Here is an 18,899-nt window from a genome sequence, read left to right as displayed (position 1 = left end):
GACGGACGCACTTCGAGGGCTGCAATCGCTATTCACGCGAAAGCTTCTCGTTTCGATGTCAATACAGATTTACGAGACTCCTGTTTCGCGCACATGATGCCAGTCACTACACAGCCTGATCATCAGCAAGCGCCTGTGGGGACGGCGAAAGGGCATTCAACTGGGCGGGCGGTGGATTGTCGTCGTCTACAAACGCTCTCCATTGCTTACAGACAAGCTTACTGTGGGCTTCCTGTCCCGTATGCGAAACTCAGATGTACGAGATGCCCAGTCTGCTAAGCATGGTTTTCTTCCTAGCAATTAACCTCAGGGCAATTCTTGTCAACGTCCATGCAAGCTGTCGAACAATTGTGCGGGCAAGCAGGAAAGCCCCCAGGAATACTACATAAGCACACTGCTCTATCCTCTTGTCTTCGTCACCTATCAAGACTTCGGGTACAGAGTTTTACCTGATTCACTTTCTCTCGATCGGATTGGTACGCACTACTTTCCTTTCATTCCAAGTCAGCCTTTTCAGCATCTCTTTCGACCATGAGCGAACTTGAGAAACTCACCAAAAATTCGCTCCTCAAGCATATGAGCGACGATCCTTGTGTCATTTGCGGTATCAGCGGTCATGATGCATGGGATGAAACATGTCTCAGACGCACGTTACCTACGAATACGCAATCGCCACTCACCAAGATCTATGGTGCGTTGAAAGCTAACCTGGCTCGACTAACTATCCTCAAATATTGCGACACCGAGAAGCCCTTGGAAAAACCTTCAGAGCCCACACCTGACGCTCAAGTTCCTGCACCGGTTGACCCAGAGACTCAAGCTCGTATTGCAACGGACTCGGAAAATCTCATTCTGAAACCTATTCTTGAGGGCGCTGGCAAATCTATCGACGGTCTCAGCAAGGTCCGCGACATCACCGGAACAGAGCCTGTAGAGACACATGCAGCCAACTCAGTTGCTCTATCACAGACAGCCCTGCTTGGCCCAAGCAACAAGTTTACCCCCGATACTGTCGTCAGCAAAGCAAAAACAGCCCAGTTCCCGCTCAGGAAGGAGTTTGCGCAGTCAAACACCGACGTTTTCACCAATCATTTCGAAGTGAACCTCAAGTCCGACACTAGATTCTTCCTTTACGAAATCCTCAAAATCCCTGCCGGCAAATCCAAACGTAAAGCCAAATTTATCTTCAAGACCATGGAGCAAGCATGGCCCATCCTCAAGGACAACAAGCAGTACTACGCTACGGATCGTGTCAAGACCATCGTGGCCTGGAAGAACATCCACGAAGCGATTACCTACGCCCCTGTCATCCCAGGAGATCCAAATACTCATGCTGGTTCTGTGTGGATGCCAGATGCTATCGCCGACGGAGGCGAGAAGATTCAGCTGTTCATCAAATTCCATCGTGAACTCGATCTGGACGGAATGTATGCTTACATCGACGCTAGCAGCGAGAACAGCGACCCAGACTTCAACTTCAATCCTATCGTCAACGCGCTGAACATCGCTGTTACAAAAAGCTTTACTGCCAACGTATTCCAACAGTCTAGTAACAAGTTCTTCGTCAAATGTGGCTCCGAACGTCTGAGCGGCAACGCTAATCTACAGTCATTGTGCACAATTCGAGGTTATTACTACACAATCAAGCCCGGTATGCAGAAGGTTCTGTTGAACGTCAATGCAGCGACCAGTGCATTCTTTCGTCCTATCACCGTTGGCGAGTTCCTGGCGGACACTACCTTTCCCTACGACGAACGAATGCGGCTACTTAGAACACTCCGCGTCTACATTGAACCCGATCGCTTACCGGATGCCTCTGATCAAGAGCATGTTGATCATCTCAACAAACCCCAGAATCGGATCAAGACCTTCTTTGACCTTGGCCCCTTACTGAATGCTAAGGAGATGAGCTTTCAAAAGACCTCCAAGAATGATCAAGGTCAGTGGGTCACAGATCCTAAACGCACACGGGTTGTGGACCATATGAAGGCCATCTTCGGACAAGGGTTCGACGAGAAACTGGAATCAATCAATGTTGGTACGGAAGCTGATCCAGTACATTATCCCCGCGAGTATCTACGAATCATGCCGTATCAGATCTACAGCCGACTACTTCCAGAAAATTTGGTAGAGGGTATGTTGAACCACGCAACACATCTGCCAAAAGAGAGTCGACGACTGGTTGAGATTGAAGGAATGGCTAGCCTGGGACTTGATCCAACCCAGAATCAGCAGGAACTAGTAAGTCCTTCGAATCTGAACACATTGATATACTAGCTAATCCTTACCACTTCTAGCCCGGGTGTGATAGATTACTCGTCACGCCTACGATGATGCAGATCCCTTCAGCGAAGATGCCTTCACTGGACATTATCTACGGTGCAAACACCGCCAATACGAAACCGAGTACGAACGCGCAGTGGAACCTCGAGACACTAAAGAACTTTGTCGACTCCCCAGCAGCCACATCGACACCCAAGAAACGAGTCAACTATCTGATCTTGGTGGAATCTGGCATGCATGATGAGGAGAACACAATCAAGACATATGAGAAAGCTCTGAGCGATTTGCTCACGCAGTACAACGTATGCGCTGGCGCGACTCGGCTGGCTTCTCGAAGAATCCCTGGCATGCGCGACATGACTGACAAAGCTATCCGCGATGGCATGAGAGCTACTATCAAGGCCATAAAGACAGACCACCCTCAAGTTGACTTCGCAGTCTTACTTCTCAAAAGCAGAAGCATACCCATCTACTCAGCGTTCAAGGACGTTACGGACCGCTACGAGTCTTTGCAGTCTCTCTGCCTCACCCAGGCGCCAAATCTCGAATACGATCGCGAAACCAAAACATCAAGATGCAAGGAAGATATCACTCAGTACATGGCCAACGTTATGATGAAAGTGAACCTCAAATTCGGAGGTGGCAATCATACGGTGCAAGTCGACAACAACCCCAAATCTCGCATCTGCAACACATTGGTGGGAACCTTGGTTCTTGGGGCAGATGTTACTCACCCTGGCAGTGGATCGCTCATTGGCTGCCCTTCCATTGCAAGCGTTGTTGGGTCCGTTGACTCTCACGCAACAAAGTTTCGCGGCTCGATGAGGCTTCAGAAAGTTTGCAAGGCAGAGGCAAGTTAATTATCATCATTGAGGCTCTTTGCTAACCAATACCAGATCATTGACTCGTTGGAAGCTATGGTCCTCGAGCGTATTCAAGCTTACATGTCTGCTACCAAGACCCCGCCAAAGAAGGTTCTCTTCTACCGAGACGGTGTCAGCACTGGACAATTTGCCAAAGTTCGCGACGACGAGTTGCAGCAGATTAGAAACGCTTGCAAGCGTGCCGGTTGTGGCAATGCCCTGATCACCGTTGTAATAGCCGTAAAGCGTCATGCAACCCGCTTTTACCCAGCAACTTCTCTAGCCCACAAGAACGGTAACTGTATGCCTGGTACGCTCGTCGATCAAGTCGTCACTTCGCCGCATTACTCAGACTTCTATCTGCAGTCTCATCACGGCCTCAAAGGAACCGCTATCCCGACACATTACATGGTCATCGCCAACGAAATCGGATACGGAGATTGCGAATTGCAGGAGCTCACGTACAAACTCTGCTACACATATGCTCGAGCAACTATCGGTGTATCCTACGCTCCGCCAGCGTACTATGCTGACAGGCTCTGCGACCGAGGCCGAGCCTACCTTCGCGACTGGTTCAGCCCAAGTAAGGATAGCGCACACTACGCGGCGTACCTTGCTAGCAGGCAAGCAATTGAGACCAACAAGGCTCAAGAGCTGACAACTGCTAAGGCCGGGCTTCCTGCTGTTCCTGCACGCCCGGGTCGTAACGCGCCAAGGAAGTCGGCTGATGAGATTGAAGTAGAGCGTGCGCACGAGAAGAAGGTGGAAGCGCAGTTGGAGACAGATATCTTAGCTGAGGCGGTTACTGCCTGGGGTAAGGCTCGCACTGGAGGCCCCGGTCCGTGGGCTGAGGCGCTCGACAGAACGATGTTCTGGATGTGAGCTATGGGTCACAGGACGGAATGGTAAGTCGGTGATGGGTGTCTCATACTGTCATGTTCTATTCTCTTCTTCATTTCCTGTTTGATTGGATTTCCCTTCTTTCCTTTCGTCATGAAGTCATTCCGTCGGTACTAGACAAACACTGGGTAGGTACGCTGCTTATCAGCCGGTGACGTCCATTGCAACGTGACGCTGCTGCATCACCTGCCCCCCTCTTCAATACCATCTTGTCGGTACCATTATGTTTGACTAGCGCTACCTTAACGCCGCCCTTGGTGCATATAAACTTCCTCTCCCGTCCTCAAACCTCTTCTTCTTCTCTCCATTCATGGTGGCGAACTTACGAGTTCGTCGACCGAAAGTTTAAGCAGTTGGAAGCAATGTCTGTGTTTGGTCTGAGTATCCGAAATTGACAGATTGAAAGATGATGTTCGCTGTGTCGGCGTTTGGGGAGTTCAGGTGCATGACTTTCACCTGGCTGTCTTTTTGAAATGTCTACGAGAGGTCTCCAACACTCGTGTTCGGTAATTTGGGTTTACATAGATGAACAAGAAGAGCGAGTCGAGGTTATGACAGCAGCTTGATCGAGTCTCTCGGGGTATTTGCAAACGTAAAGCATCTCTGGACGACCTCGACCGAGGTCGTACGTCGAGAAAAGCATGGGCGGTGTATGTGGCCTCGACATGTTATAAGTTTGTCGACAACGGGTGAAAATGCTCTGAGTATTGAGCGTGTCGCCATACTCAGCGCCACCACAGCCAGCATTGAAAAATTTGTTGGCGATGGTATTGGTCCACTGACTGCATACGACCTCGTTCCTCATAAAAGACCTTGTAGTATGAGGCAGCGTAGTGCTTACGGTGACTGCTCTGGACCATGCATGCGTCAAGGATTCATATTAGAGAAGATAAATCATCATTTCAGTCCTCTAGCTTCTCCAACAAGGCCTTCATCTTCGCTAGGAGATCAGGGATCCTGAACGGTTTCCCAACAACATCATCCATGCCCGCTTCTTTTGCGTCATCCATCTGTCCTCCTCGGATATTTGCGGTTACCGCGATGATTGGCACATGCTTCGTGATCTCTTTCCGTTCTTCCATCTCTCGTATCTTCCTGCAGCAAGTGAGGCCGTCCATCTCCGGCATCTCGCAGTCCATGAGAACGATGGTGAGTGGCATGCCATTAGCAACGCAGAATTTCGTTTTCGCGAGCTGCTTCAATGCCCAGACGCCGTTATCGGCGGTATGCGTGACGCAGCCAGCTTTCGTGAGCTGTTTCACCAGTACCTTTTGGTTGACCAGATTGTCTTCGACGACAAGAACGTGGAGTCGATTGTCTTTCTCTTCGCCTTTCTTGTGATCTATGGGCCGGACGATGTTCGCTTGTACTGGGGATTCAACACCGGTAGCAGTTGTGGGCGCGGTGGAGGTCTGATTTGCGGTTGCAGCACTGATTTTGCGCGAAGATGTCGCGTGTTCGGCATCCAGAGCGTGCTTCACTGTATCCGTTGGGATTGTAGGCTTTTTTGCAATCATACGTTTGCATTTCAAGTAGAATCCGAAAGTACTGCCGACGCCAGCTTGCGACGAGACGCCGATTTGACCGCCATGAAGCTCAGCAAGTTGGCGTGAGATAAAGAGCCCGAGGCCGCTACCGCCGTACTGCATATGCGTCCGTGGAGACTTCACATTGAGAACTCTGTCAGCCTAGATTTTGCAATGGTTCGGGGCTGGTCGCTCCTCACAGCTTGCGCAAACTTCTCAAATAGCAGCGATATCTGCTGAGGCGACAAACCACATCCAGTGTCCTGGACATTGAATCGAAGATAGACGAACGAGCCTGAGCCCCAACCCTCGCCGTTTCCGAATTCGTTCACGATTTGTCTTTGCGGAACAACTAACGGCGGGCGCATAGAATTAGCGCTTCACCTTCAGGATATTCAACCAATGCATCTACGTACATTGGAATCCTTCTGGTACGCCAAAGTCTGGCGAATCCGCATGAGCACAGACATGAACTGTGATTGAGCGAACTGGTGAGTCCATAGTGAACTTGATGGCATTGGTAATAAGGTTGACGATAATTTGAAGGAGTCGACTTGGATCAAGAATGACCCAGTCAATGTCAAGGTCCCGGATACTCTGATGCGGAACGAACTTGAAGTCGATGTTCTTGGCTTGTATTTCAGGACGGAACCTGTTAGGATCATGTCAGCCCAGCTTCCGTATATATTCGACTAGAGGCTACCAACATTGCCATGGACCGCTGTACAACGATGATAGGCTGCGCTGGCATTGGCGTGATGCGGAGAAGATTTGAGTCCAGCTTTGAGACCGTGAGAATATCGTCGACGATCGACTTTTGATGCTGAACACAAAGAGTGATGTTTTCAGCAGCCTCAATACAGTCCTGGGCCATCTTTCGATCGCCAGTGCATGAGAATTTATACTGCGTCAGAGTATCTTTGATATCGTCGGCACATATCAAGATCGCGGAAAGCGGGTCTAAATGTTGGTAAACGCGTCAGTAGACATTTCGAATGCAATCAGTATAGGGGGGATATTGCTACTTCTCATCTCGTGCGACGTGATGTCGATGAATTCGTTTTGTTGACGCTTCGCCTCTTCTGCCTCCCGTAGTCTTCGTTCTTGCAGACCCTGTGCCCACTTCAAATGCGAAATGTCCGTGAGCGAGCCCATGATGCTGATCAGCTCACCATCGGGGCTTAGCTCTGGCTGACTAGCAGAGAGGACCCAATACTCGATTAGTGAACCGTCAATGTCTCGTGGTTGGCATGTCGAATTGGCGAATTGTAGCTCACGACTTGCTGGCTTATGGTGAGTGATCATATCTGGATGTTGAACTTCGTGGTTAGCGTTTGCAACATGTGATTGGCACGACAATATCGCGTACAGTCCCACATGTCTTGCGCGACTTGTCTGCTCTCGCCCACCATCATATCAATAGTCCAAGGCAGTTTAGCTCCTGTAGATGAGACACCTGTCATCTCGTAGTATTTCTCGTTCGCCTCTAATAAAAGTCCATCCGGGTTGAATAGGAACATGCCCATGGGCGATAGCTCTGTCATTCGTCGCATTCGCCCGGTCTGGAGTTGGAGCTGTCGAGACATTTGTTCTTTTTGTAGGGTAGCCATCTCTGCGACTTCTTTGCTTTGCCGCACTTCACCTTCGAAAAGTAGTACTGACGCCAACGATGTGGCGATCTGTCTATTGAGCATGGCCATGAAAGACCTGTACTCATGATCATATGCCCTTCGTGGATTGATGCCTAACAGTAACAGGGCGCACACGTTGTCTGCATTGGTTGGTCGTAGGGGTAGAACCATTGCCTCTCTACAAGGATCCTTGTAGCCGCGCCATTCAATGATGTCTAGCAGTGGTTGTGGAAGCGTGCGGTCTTTGATGCTGAGCATGCTGGGCTCCAGGGTCTGCGTAGCTTCTCGAAAGGCGGGCGTTAAGATGCCGTCATGGTGCTTGAAGCTGAATTTATCGGGTGACACTGCATGCCCTCTCGGCACGCCAATAGATCCTTCGAACACGCATGACTTGACAGACGTTGGCGTTGCATCTGAATGCGAGGAACTATTTTCAATGTCGTCTGCCTCGGTAACAGTATATAAGAGCGCAAAGGGTACGTCGTATTCGTTGTGATTCAGGCCTTCGAGCACTCTTATCCAGAATTCTTCTGAATTGTGGGTGCGCGGTTAGCGTCAGTCTCACATGAAGGATCGTCCATGTTCACTTACTGACAGTACGTGTGGCGTTCATACGCTCCCCGAGGGATCGCAGTAACCACATTCTTCTACTGCTGATCGACTCAACCGTGGTATCAAAAGCATTGAGATAGACTACAGTTCACATCTCAGTCAGCAGTTCCAGTATCTTTGGCTCAAGCCCACTTGGTCTCGCTGATAGGCGGTACGGCAACGTTTTGCAGTATTACTTACATCCCAAGACCCGCTCTGTTCCACCAAAGACTGGAACCTGTCCATGTGTTAGTGGTACATAGTCACGGGGCCAAATCAAGGGCATCAATACTGACAAAAGACCAAGTAAAGAAAGACTCTTCCATGTAACCGTAACGCATGATGGGTAGCGGCTGGTTGTGGTTTAGCTGCGCATGGCCTGTCCGAGCACATTCGCGAATTACAGGACCAACCGCGTGCCACATTTCACCGAAGGGGCCTGAGAAACCGGTTCCCATCAAAGCCGGATGTTTGTCGCCCGTCACGTCGTCTCGATAGGCCTCATTGTAAAGCATGGTCAGGTCCTCGCCCCAGAAGACAGAAGATGGATGAGGGTTGCGCATGACTAAGCAGATGATCTCTCGGAACTGGATCGACCATCTGTTCATAGCTCCCAATGGTGTGTTTGCCCAGTCGATGCCCCTTATAAACTGTAGATGATCCGAGAGAACACCTCTGGGGTTCGGTGCTGTCCAGTCGGGTACGGACGAGTCGGGTGTAGACAAAGTGATCGCTGAGATGCTCGAGGAGCCATTTTTGTCACGGTCCTGCCCGAGGGAGACAATCGGAAATTTAGGTTGTTGCACATCCTCGATGATCTCCCGCGTCGGTATTGCCTCTGCAGAAGCTAAACTCTTCGCTACGTCGGCAGTGAGGTCGCCGTGCCCCTCTTTCTCAAGTCGCGGTGCTGATGCGCTCAGCGGATCCCCTTCAGGAATATCTTCATTCTGGAAAAGCTTGTGTGCGCTAATGATTCGCCAATTGGGAAAAATCGAAACACCAAGCCATAAAAAGTTCTCAAACTCGATGGTGATGGGAAATATATCCCGGGAGTCGTTGAATCGGCTGAGGATTGTCGTCCATATTCGAAACTCATCATGTGTTGCTCCACCATCCAGGGGATCGCTATTGCTTGGCGAAGTGCCAATTACCTTCTCCAAAAGCTGGTGTTGCTCTCGGAGTGCTGCATTGCAAAAGATCGGTCGTATCGGATTTCGACACCCCTTCGAATATTCGTCCATGTTGAGCACGAATGTGGGCCTGTCATCGAGATCCAATAGCTGCGGAAGGGTGCATGTGTTGAGGACGTCAAGAGCAGCATCGTGCCGTTGGGCCTGGTGTAGGGTAGAAGGAGCTGTAGGCAGCGGTAACTGAAAGAACGAGCTACTCATTAGGGTCCAGATAGGAGATCGTGTCGGCCCTGCACGATGATAAAGCAAGGTACATTAGGAATAGGGAGGGCGTGCGTTCGTAGGGTCGATGTGCGACGTGCAACGTGAAAGGTCGCGATGAGTCTGTGCCTGGGCCATAGAAGACGCTTTGAGCGTAGTAGCTACGGTTCCTGTGGACGTGACTACCAAGACTGCGACAATCAGAGTATGATTGGCAGGTACATCATGATGCAGATGGTTGCAGACATTACCATGTCACCGATACATCGCATGCTGCTTAAAAGTATTACTTCCCCGTCGCACCTAGGCGAGCTCTTCCGCGAGCTGATTCATGGCTTCTCCAAGCCGGTAGGCATCATTTAGATGTCTGGGTGGCATTGCGACAGGCTTCTTCAACGTGGAAAAAAAGAGACATCAATCGCATGCGCGCGATAGAAACTCATGGGGCGAGCACGGTGTCGTCCAAAAGATGGGACGCTGAAGTAGATGTCGCGTCCACGGGTGCAGCCCGGGACGGCTGTGAATCACGCTACCAACATGCCTGGTTTAAAATGACGTCACGCGTTTTTAGCGCCATTACAGAATATTCTCCGCATCGCAGAATGACCAGATTGCTATGCTGCACGATCCAACAACAATCCTCTCTGATGTCTTGGCTGATGGTTCTTGTACGCTGGACCTGCGTCTTTGAATGGAGGGCATAAGCTGCTATTATGTTTCTATCCAAGACTTTGATGGAGCTCACGGCCGTTCGACTCCCGAGGTCCCGAGGCCCTTCTCACTGCAGGCATGGCATGATCCTATACAACTGACCATACAGACACCTTCAAATAAACTCTTGTTGCGACATTGTTAGTATACACACCCAAACGAGCCGAGGGAACTCAGTGACAGCCCACGGCTTCAACGACTCCGAGAAGCTCGTCAAATCAGGCGCCATGGAACGCGCAGAATTGAGGGGGAGAGAGAAAAAGACAAGAGAGTCGAGACCAAATGCTTGGAGTTGTGGCGGGGTAGAGGTGATTGTAGGCGGTTCAGTAACTTTCCAGATGTTAACGCAGTAGTAGTGGTGCTCTAGCTACAGATTAGCCCGAACGAGGGGTCTTGGAAAGAACTACAAGTTTGTTCTGGTGTGATACGCTAGCATACGCCTGAAATATACTCCCCGTGGTTGAGGATCGGAAGGAGAGATTGTGCGGGCTGGAAAAGAAGAAGTACGGGGATAACTTCCGCAGGGCGGACCGGGTGTTTGGGCCGCGCTTTGATGTGCGGAGTGTGGGCCCACGGACATTTTGTCAACGTCAAAAAGACCCATCTGGCGGACAGAATTCCTCGTCCTTGAGAAGAATTGCATGTGTCTCCACAGCGCGCAAACTTCATCGCCGATAACTTGGCGAGATGCTGAGCCGAGGTCGAGCGTGGTCAGGTTAAGAGACTGCCCAGGTGGTTGCCCAGGTGTGCTGGCAAGACTCGGCCAATCGCATCTTCACAACCCAGTCCGTCTATTTGGCTGTGGACGCAACTCCTCTTCTCTCCGCGCACTCTTCACCGGCCAATGTTCATGCATTCCTTGCTCAACCACCATCACTATAATGCATCTCTAACACGTGCAGAAGGTTCGTTCGCGTGGATCGAATGCCGAATGCGCCAGAGCCATGCGTCAATCCGAGCCCAAGCGGAAAGTGGGTTCGCGATGTCAGTGGCGCTCAACTGCCGCATTCAATAGTCTTCGAACCGGATCAAGTAAAGCAGCTCTTGATTTACTCAGGGGAGGGATCATGATCACAGCCCGTCCCGTACGCTAATGACTTACGTAGTGCAAGATCTACAAGGCCTATGCAGATCGATATATACCAAGATGCGCTTCCGCGACTGTTCCACCTGGTCGGCGACGCTAGAGCGGTGACAATGTAAAGATTTCGTGGTGGACTGCGATGCAACGTTTGGGCAGGATGACGATCTTGAGCTTCACGACTCGCGTTGGAAGAGTGGTTAAAGAAGGGTCGTATGCTTGCTTATCTTGATCGACCAGGGCCCTGCATTTCCTCATCTTTTGGTCGTGCTTGCTTCTTGTACCAAGGTCCAGCAACTGTCAATATGCGTCTCTCCATCAAGTCGCTAGCTCTTCTGAGCGTTCTCCCTGCGTCGCTCGCAGCACCCGCACCATCTCCAGCTGCGGCACCTGCACCGATTGCAGCACCAGCACCGGCCGTCGACGCAGTCCAGGGTCTGGATGAACGTCAACTGCTCAGTAAACTCACATCTGGTTTGACCTCCCTCGTTGGTGGCCTTCTCGGCCAATGCGACCAAGCAGTCAAGGACGGCGATGCCCCAAAGGTGCTCGACATCCTTCAGCAACTTCAGCCTACTTCGCGGCCAACGAACATCGAAGAGGCAGTCGCAAGGCATTCCCAGATCTGGGCGAGCCCGACCACGCGAACGGACTTTTTCGCCGCTGTTGCGACCCAGATAGCCGGTGGCCTTGTCCTTGACGAAACGCTAAAGGCCGCTTTCACCGGTGGTCTACCCTTCGGCGAGAACAGCATCGACAACAATAACCCAGCCACAGTCGGTATCTACCCCAAGAAGGATGCTGCTGATGCACCATACACACTCTCCGAGTCTGCGCTCCGGAAGGCACTCTTCATCCCACCTAGCTTCACCTACGGCGCGAAGCGCCCAGTGATCTTCGTACCCGGAACTGGTGCTTATGGAGGCACAAACTTTGCCAGCAACCTCAGGAAGTTGTTGAATGGCAAGAGCTATGCTGACCCTGTATGGCTCAACATCCCCGGCGCTATGCTTGCGGACGCGCAAACCAACTCTGAATACGTTGCCTACGCCATCAACTACATCAGTGCCGTCTCACGCACCAACAAGGAAAACATCGCCGTCATATCCTGGTCCCAGGGTGGTCTAGACACACAATGGGTGTTGAAGTACTGGCCATCAACCCGCAAGGTTGTCAAGGACTTCCTTCCCGTGTCTCCAGACTTCAAGGGCACTGTCATCGCGAACGCGATCTGCTTGACACCGAACAGCGACATCGCGCTCCTTCCCTGCGACCCCTCTGTTATCCAGCAAGAGGCTACCTCCGATTTTATTGCGTCGCTCAGACGCGACGGAGGCGACAGCGCATACGTACCCACTACGACCTTCTACTCCGCCCTCTTCGATGAGGTTGTGGAGCCTCAACAAGGCACCATCGCCTCCGCTTTCATCAAAGACGTGCGCAATGTTGGCGTCTCCAACAACGAGGTACAGAAGGTATGCTTTGGGCAGCTAGGTGGCTCTCTTTACGGCCATGCCGGCGTTCTGTTCAACCCTCTAACCTACGCGCTTATCGTTGATGCGCTTACGCACGATGGACCGGGCAATGTGGATCGCATTGATGTTAAGAGCGTTTGCAGTACCTACGCCGCTCAGGGTCTCGACCTTGATGATGTATTGGCTACTGAAGGTCTCATTCCTATCGCCGGTGCACTACTTTTGACCTACCCGCAGAAGATGTACGGTGAGCCTGCGTTGAGGGCGTATGCTAGATAGTCGCGATGCACAAATAGTCACGTCTCAATATTGCAATCAGTAATACATCTTGTAATTTGCTTCATCAACCTTGTTTAGCTATACTTTGCGTGGAAGCGTGCCCAAGCCGACAGCCCTACAGTATGAACTCGCACATAACAGCCTGAAAACCTGGTGCCATCAAATCAAGCACTAAGACAGCGCCTCATAAAGAAAAACCTAAACAGTTTTGTAGACTGCATGGGTATAGAGCGGGCGAATTGGAAAATTCACCACCAACGAAGACTCCAGGGTGTTCAATTTTCTTCTTAATCGAGGTGACAGGAAGAATTAGCGAACGAACATCAGTATCATAATAGCCAATTCAGCTCGCGCGCTGTTCGAGCTTGTCTCACTTCTTCTCCTTCTTCTTCCTCCCTCGCTTGCTGGCCGGTGCAGATTTTGTTGGTGGGTTATAGGACGGTTGAGGAAACGAACTAGTAATGTTCGAATACCCCGGATGATGCGCGAAGGCTGGCATACCCGATGGAGTCGCATGCACACCCGGATGAGTCGGATAGCCCGGCGCCGGAACGGTTATCGCTTGTTGACCTGGTGGCTTCACTATGTTACCACCGGGCCCTACCACACCCACTACCGTGACGTCTTCTTTGGCGAGATCGTGGTCAAGGAGGAACTGATCCATCGCCGTGAGCGCAGTAGGGTTCTTGGCTTTGATAGCCCTGTTGATCTCCAGAATTTTGGCTACCTTCTCTGCTTTCGGGAGACTTTTGAAAGCCGGCATACTAGCTGCAAGCTGAGCTGTGTCGGTCCAGTCCGGTGTGGCAGTAGTTGCGGAGGGTTGGGGAACGGACTTGGAGATGCCGGCAGGTCTAGCAAGAGTCGGGAGGCCAGGCTGAGTATTGCGACGACGGTTGGCAGTATTTCCGGACTGCGTGGACTGAGACCGAGGCACAGTAGGGAAGCTGTGTTGCTTGATTTTGAGCTCTGGTGCCGTGGGCGCCTGGCGTGGCTGGAGGTATTGCGGCTGTGCTAAAGACGAATAGCCCATAGGCTGGGAAGAACCCGGTTGTGGGGAGTACTGCTGTATGGACTGAGCCGGTGTATACATCTGCGCCGTAGGAGTCGGTGCAGGGGTTGGAAGCTGGGGTGGCCCCATACTCCGCTGCTGTCCGACCTGCTGTAAGTAGTCCGGAAAATAATGCTGCTGAAGAGCCGGACGCGGTGCGTACGGCAATCCTGGGCCGTTCACAATGTCACTGGACTGTCTCTGCCAAATTGGCGACATCATTTCGTGTTGACGACCTTGTAGAGAACCCTGGGAGCCGGGTGACGGGTGTTGTAGTCCAAATCCTTGCTGCTGATTGGGAAGCTGACCCTGTCTTCTTGCCCAGAATGCCTCGATCTCTTGGTTTCGACGTTGATAGTGCTGCAACTCGGGAATAGTCAAGGTTCCTGAGAGCCCGGGTTCAGTGAAGTCGCCCGGGTTTGCGTAGAGCAAACGAGGGTCGATATCGTGGTTCGTGGGTGTTCTTGCCGTCATCGCGAAAGTTGAAGCTCCTGGTTGATTGTCCACAGATGAAGGGGAATAGTTTGGCACTGATGTGCGCGTAAGTATCCACAATTAAGAAAGAGTTCGCTGCAAAAGAGTCCACGGCCTATGTAGCAGTTGAAATTTGGACAGCGTAGAGAAATTGAGGGTGTATATATGACATTACCGAGATGAAGGAGCGGAACTGTGAACAGTGTGGGTTGGATGTAGGGCTTAAATGGGGTGAAGAGCGTTGTGCTTGTGACGGTGTGGTAGCAGATCTGGTGAAAGCGCGTACATACCTCTCGCGTTTTCGGGCGCAATCTGCATGAGGCGTACACTCTCGTACTTCTTCCATGCTTCACTAGGCTGCGCATTGCGATGTAGCAGCTCGTATGGTCCCTTTAGCTGCGCCCGCCGGATGAGAAACCTCGCCAGAGGCTGCAGGTTATCCGTGAGTCCATTAAGCTCGGCTGGGAGGCTTTGATGTCTACGTTCGATCGCGAAGAACACGCGCTCAAAAAAGAGATCGTCGCCGTCGATAGAGGATTTCTGAATCGGATCAGCACCCCGACGGCAGTCAAAGTGAACAAATGAGGGAACTTACGGGCTGGAAGCTAGAGGTCTCGAGCGCTCGCTGGACGTACGGCTCAATGTCGAGATCGTCACGCAACAAGTGCTTGAAGGCGTAGCGCAGGTAGGGTGTGAGGGTCTGCACAACCCATTGCGGATAAACGGGGAGTATCGGAGCGCTCATTCTGGCGTTCCTGTGGCTGGGACAAAATTCGTTGCGTGGTCGGTGAGGGGAAATGTTGAAAGCGGCGACGAGGATTTAAGAAAGTGAAATCGTAGTATGCGAGACAGTTCATCGAATTCACCACGACAAAGCTGCGACAAGGATCGAACAAAGTGAAGGGCAGAGTATATGAGACAATTTCCCAGCTTCACCACGAGGTCCAGGGACAAGAGTTGATGGTGCGATATAGCTTACTGAGTTCATTCCGACTTCACCACGACTTCCGTAGACCTAAAGCGGGTGAACTTTGCTCTATAGCATGTCGGAAATTCGAGAAGAATGACAACGACGATTGTCTTCGTCTGCAAGCCGCATCCCGCGCGAGAATAGGGTCAACCATGGTAAGCAATTCATAAAGACGAAGCAGTCGTTATCCTCGAGGTACTGCCTGAAAATATTCGAAGTGGTCTCGTAACCAGGTAGAGCGCAGCGGAGGCTCAGCGGAAGTATAAGACTGGAGAACAGCTTGTACAATGTTTCGCATGCAGCAAGCAGATACAGCACTGCGTTTATAGTACAAGCTATCGAGTGTCTGAGTTGGCTGAAGTGATCTGAGATGATGGTGGTTGAGGACATCTGGATGGTCAAGCGCAGTCGCGTCCACATACGGGTAGGGGCGCGTCGGGGACGCGATTAAAAGTGGGGCGATGACGCACGCACTATCATCCGCCTGTCGCCAAACTCGCACCTCATTCACGCTCATTGACATTTTCAGTACGGATCTCTCGGGCCAAACATCTGGCTCTTACTCGTCGTAACTCGCAGCTTTGCATGCTGACGGGTTGTCTCAGACCCCACGGCGAAGCCAAGGCACCAACACGGCGCAGCGCAACTCGAACGAATAATATGCACATATATGCGTCCTTCTTCTTGGCTACCATCGATCGCATCCTGCGGGTACTAATCCACTGCGTGCTTAAAGCTTTCAGTATGGGCAGATCAACAATGCCGTATAGAGAAGAACACCGTATGGCTGCGTGGCTACTTTTCCTCTCGACAAGAGAGAGCCATGTCAGCACAGCTGTGCTCAAAGACTCGGCTACCTGTGTCTTGGCCCTTCTTTGTCAGACCGGGTCATTCGTAGGATTAGCGTTACTCTGACCTAGCGGCAAGGAGAGACAATGGATGACGGCGTGGGGCGAAGTCGACTTTCACTTTTTTTTAGCCAGCCACTGACACGAAAATGCGACACTCCACCAGCCACGCCATGTTTCTTGACCATTGCATGAGGATAAGCTGAGAAGGAAATCGATATTTGGCCACAGTTCGGGTCCTGCACGAAGGCAGGAAGGACGCTTCATTGGTACCAGCTATGCAGAGAGAGAAAGCTGAGCGAGACCACCAGTGTATAGTTATATACGCGAATATGCACTCTCCGCTGCGGTTTCACTCCAACTTCACTTGGCCATTCCGCCCCGATTTTGTTTTCCATAAAGTGACGACTTTGACTCCCTCGACTCCTCTAAGCACCTCCCAAACAACCACCGAGTACACCGACCTACTTACTCTTGAAACACCAAGTCAAGATGAAGTTCGCTCTTTTCATCAGCACCTTGCTCTACACTGCCACTGTCCTAGCCGCTCCTGGAGCTGTACGTATCTCCATACCTTCGGCCTAAAGACTTTATTGACACCATCCTGCCAGGTCTCTCTCAAGCGCTCCTTCAAGACCATCGCAGTTCGCGACAACGATAACGTCGAGGGTGCTGTGCAAGTTGCCTGTATCGAGTGTCCATGTGGAGTAAGTCTCCTCGTCGTCGGCCTTTCCTCTGCAAGGGCGGCGCATGGAGTATTATCAAGATTCACTGACGGCGCCTCCAGGGCTTTACTGGCGCTTGTGAATGCGTCTCGGGGGGATGCTGCTGTGATGGTGACGGCCATGTCGAGGTGCCTGAGGGTGGCTGGAAGGCTTAGACAACGGCCGTGGTCAGCGCCCTCGCAATCGTTGTCCGGTCTTTGGTCTGGCTGTCATCTCTTTTCATGATGACCTCGAGCAGTATACCGTCTTGAATATGTTGGTGGGTACTGCTGTTTGCATCAACCCATTATTACAAGACGAGTGGACAACGAAGTTGGAAACATTCTCTTGATTGAGTCTCAGGCATTGTCACTGCCTAGTCATATAACTTGAGACATATATCCATGATCCTTAAATCCTGTCGTTTGCCGTGAAGTCGTGCATCCATCCCTTGTATATCCACATACTTGCACCCCAGAAGACTTCACTCAGGGTGCGTCCATTTCGGTCTTGTAGTGACAAAGTAGCCCTCAAGAACGAGGCCAAGTGCAGTTCTTCTGGAGACAGCAGCCGTTGACAACACATGTGCAGCCACCATAGAAACCCTAGACGCATATTCATCAGCCAGGTACAGTATTGTTCGTTCTGCGATAAATAGCAGAGGAGATAACTTACGTTGCATGGACACTCGACACATGCCGTAAGAGTATTGGCGACTGTGGCACCGCCGCCATCAACGCCAGTGTCGGCCTCGATGAAGGAGCGCTTGAGGGAGATCTTTGGGAAGTGACTGTCAGTGATAGTCTCAAACAGGATGATGGTACATGGGGATTAAAACTTACAGCTCCAGGGGCGGCCATGGTGGTTCCGAAGAGGAGAGTGGCGATGATGGTAGTAGCCTTCATGTTTGCGACTTGGTGCTTGGTTGCTGGATGTAATGGAGATTGCCGTACTGAGTGTAATGGAAAGTTTGAGGCAGTTGATGACTAGGAGCGAGAACAAGGTGAGGATCTTTAGCAAGGAGAAGGAACGGGGGATTATATGCTGTGGGCGACTGCTTCCCCAGAACGCGGGTAGCTAGCGTAGAAACTTCATACAGCAAGCACGCCCGCGTTGAGCCTGTTGAGCCTGTTGAGCTTGGACTTTTCAGTCCTCTAGACCGCTAATGGCTGTTATCCTCACCCGGTAGGAGGTTAATGTGCTCACGGCAGGAGGCGACTGCGCGATTGCGCCTTCCAGACTGCGTCCGCCTGCCACGCATCCCGAGGTCGCTCTTGAAAAGGCCGGCCTGGAGCTGGAGCTTTAGTCTCCGTCGTGACGGGTCTATACATCTCCACTGAAGGAGCCACTTCGAGGATGCTCTAAGAGTTACTGTAATTTCCAAGCTCTTACTGAGTCCTTCTAATCGTGCCTGCTCTGGCAGTGTGAAGTAGTTCAAAATATGTCTTGAGCTGATCCTAAAGTCATTCTCCTTGACTTTTGCAAAGAAGATTACAAGACTGATACAGTGCAACAAAGACGGTAATGCAGTCGACTAGCGCGACTTCACGTAGATGCTATTCGCAAGACAAACCCGACGTAATTCAACACAAGCGATGACTTCCACAAGTGAGAAGGCATGAAAAGCGGTGTTGCTCGAAGAGAGCCCGCCTTATTACAACATGTTCAAGAAAGCGAACGAATAAAGGAGGTCCTGGAGCAAGTAATTCGGATTGGATGGCTTGTCAGCTTCGGACGGATTTGTATATAGAGGAAGATAGAGTCGGTCCATTGAATCTTCGAGGAAGGGAGGGTTATGCCGTTATGTTCTTGTTCGCTGCGGGGTCAAGTCGAATAGAAAGTAAAGGGAGTGGAGTGGTGGTTGCGACTGACTGCCTGTTTTGTAGGTGTAGAGCCCAGTTCGCTGGTGCAGGTGCCAGCACGTGCCGCGTGCGCAAAGACAGCCGTCCGGGGTCGTTTCGTGACCACCTGGGCAAACTTCGCGCTCTCATTGCCTACTATCAGATATCTGTGCATGCCCATGTCCAATGGACTCGTTAAGCGGCGTGTCTTCCTCATGCAGCAAAAACGTCTGAACGGTCTAGCCTCTGCGCTGCAGGGTCCCACACCTGATAGCTTCACGTC

At 51.4% G+C, this 18,899-nt stretch overlaps 5 protein-coding genes across 5 annotated transcripts; 2 read left to right on the top strand and 3 right to left on the bottom strand.

Moving 5' to 3' along the window:
• Positions 1 to 531: 531 nt before the first annotated feature.
• On the top strand, positions 532 to 4,028 carry J4E84_004032 (uncharacterized protein; the record flags this gene model as incomplete). Its single annotated transcript, XM_049386641.1, has 3 exons — positions 532 to 2,241; positions 2,298 to 2,981; positions 3,180 to 4,028. 3 exons carry the CDS (start codon positions 532 to 534, stop codon positions 4,026 to 4,028), a joined length of 3,243 nt encoding a protein of 1,080 aa, XP_049245411.1.
• Positions 4,029 to 4,948: 920 nt separating this feature from the next.
• Positions 4,949 to 7,035, bottom strand: J4E84_004031 (uncharacterized protein; the record flags this gene model as incomplete). Its single annotated transcript, XM_049386640.1, has 5 exons — positions 4,949 to 5,689; positions 5,773 to 5,924; positions 5,989 to 6,224; positions 6,561 to 6,855; positions 7,029 to 7,035. The coding sequence occupies 5 exons, from the start codon at positions 7,033 to 7,035 to the stop codon at positions 4,949 to 4,951; spliced, it is 1,431 nt and encodes a 476-aa protein (XP_049245410.1).
• A 4,247-nt stretch (positions 7,036 to 11,282) lies between these two features.
• J4E84_004030 (uncharacterized protein) lies at positions 11,283 to 12,731 on the top strand (the record flags this gene model as incomplete). The annotated part of the gene is made up of 1 exon (XM_049386639.1): positions 11,283 to 12,731. The coding sequence occupies one exon, from the start codon at positions 11,283 to 11,285 to the stop codon at positions 12,729 to 12,731; it is 1,449 nt and encodes a 482-aa protein (XP_049245409.1).
• A 370-nt stretch (positions 12,732 to 13,101) lies between these two features.
• J4E84_004029 (uncharacterized protein) lies at positions 13,102 to 13,998 on the bottom strand (the record flags this gene model as incomplete). Its single annotated transcript, XM_049386638.1, has 1 exon — positions 13,102 to 13,998. The coding sequence occupies one exon, from the start codon at positions 13,996 to 13,998 to the stop codon at positions 13,102 to 13,104; it is 897 nt and encodes a 298-aa protein (XP_049245408.1).
• A 477-nt stretch (positions 13,999 to 14,475) lies between these two features.
• On the bottom strand, positions 14,476 to 14,998 carry J4E84_004028 (uncharacterized protein; the record flags this gene model as incomplete). Its single annotated transcript, XM_049386637.1, has 2 exons — positions 14,476 to 14,793; positions 14,849 to 14,998. 2 exons carry the CDS (start codon positions 14,996 to 14,998, stop codon positions 14,476 to 14,478), a joined length of 468 nt encoding a protein of 155 aa, XP_049245407.1.
• Positions 14,999 to 18,899: the final 3,901 nt, after the last annotated feature.

The sequence above is a fragment of the Alternaria hordeiaustralica genome (assembly GCF_023758085.1).
Source record: "Alternaria hordeiaustralica strain BMP 2776 chromosome Unknown scaffold_6, whole genome shotgun sequence".
NCBI lineage: Eukaryota > Fungi > Ascomycota > Dothideomycetes > Pleosporales > Pleosporaceae > Alternaria > Alternaria hordeiaustralica.
The sequence above is the reverse complement of the archived record's forward strand: the minus strand, read 5'-3'. Positions and strand labels throughout refer to the sequence as shown.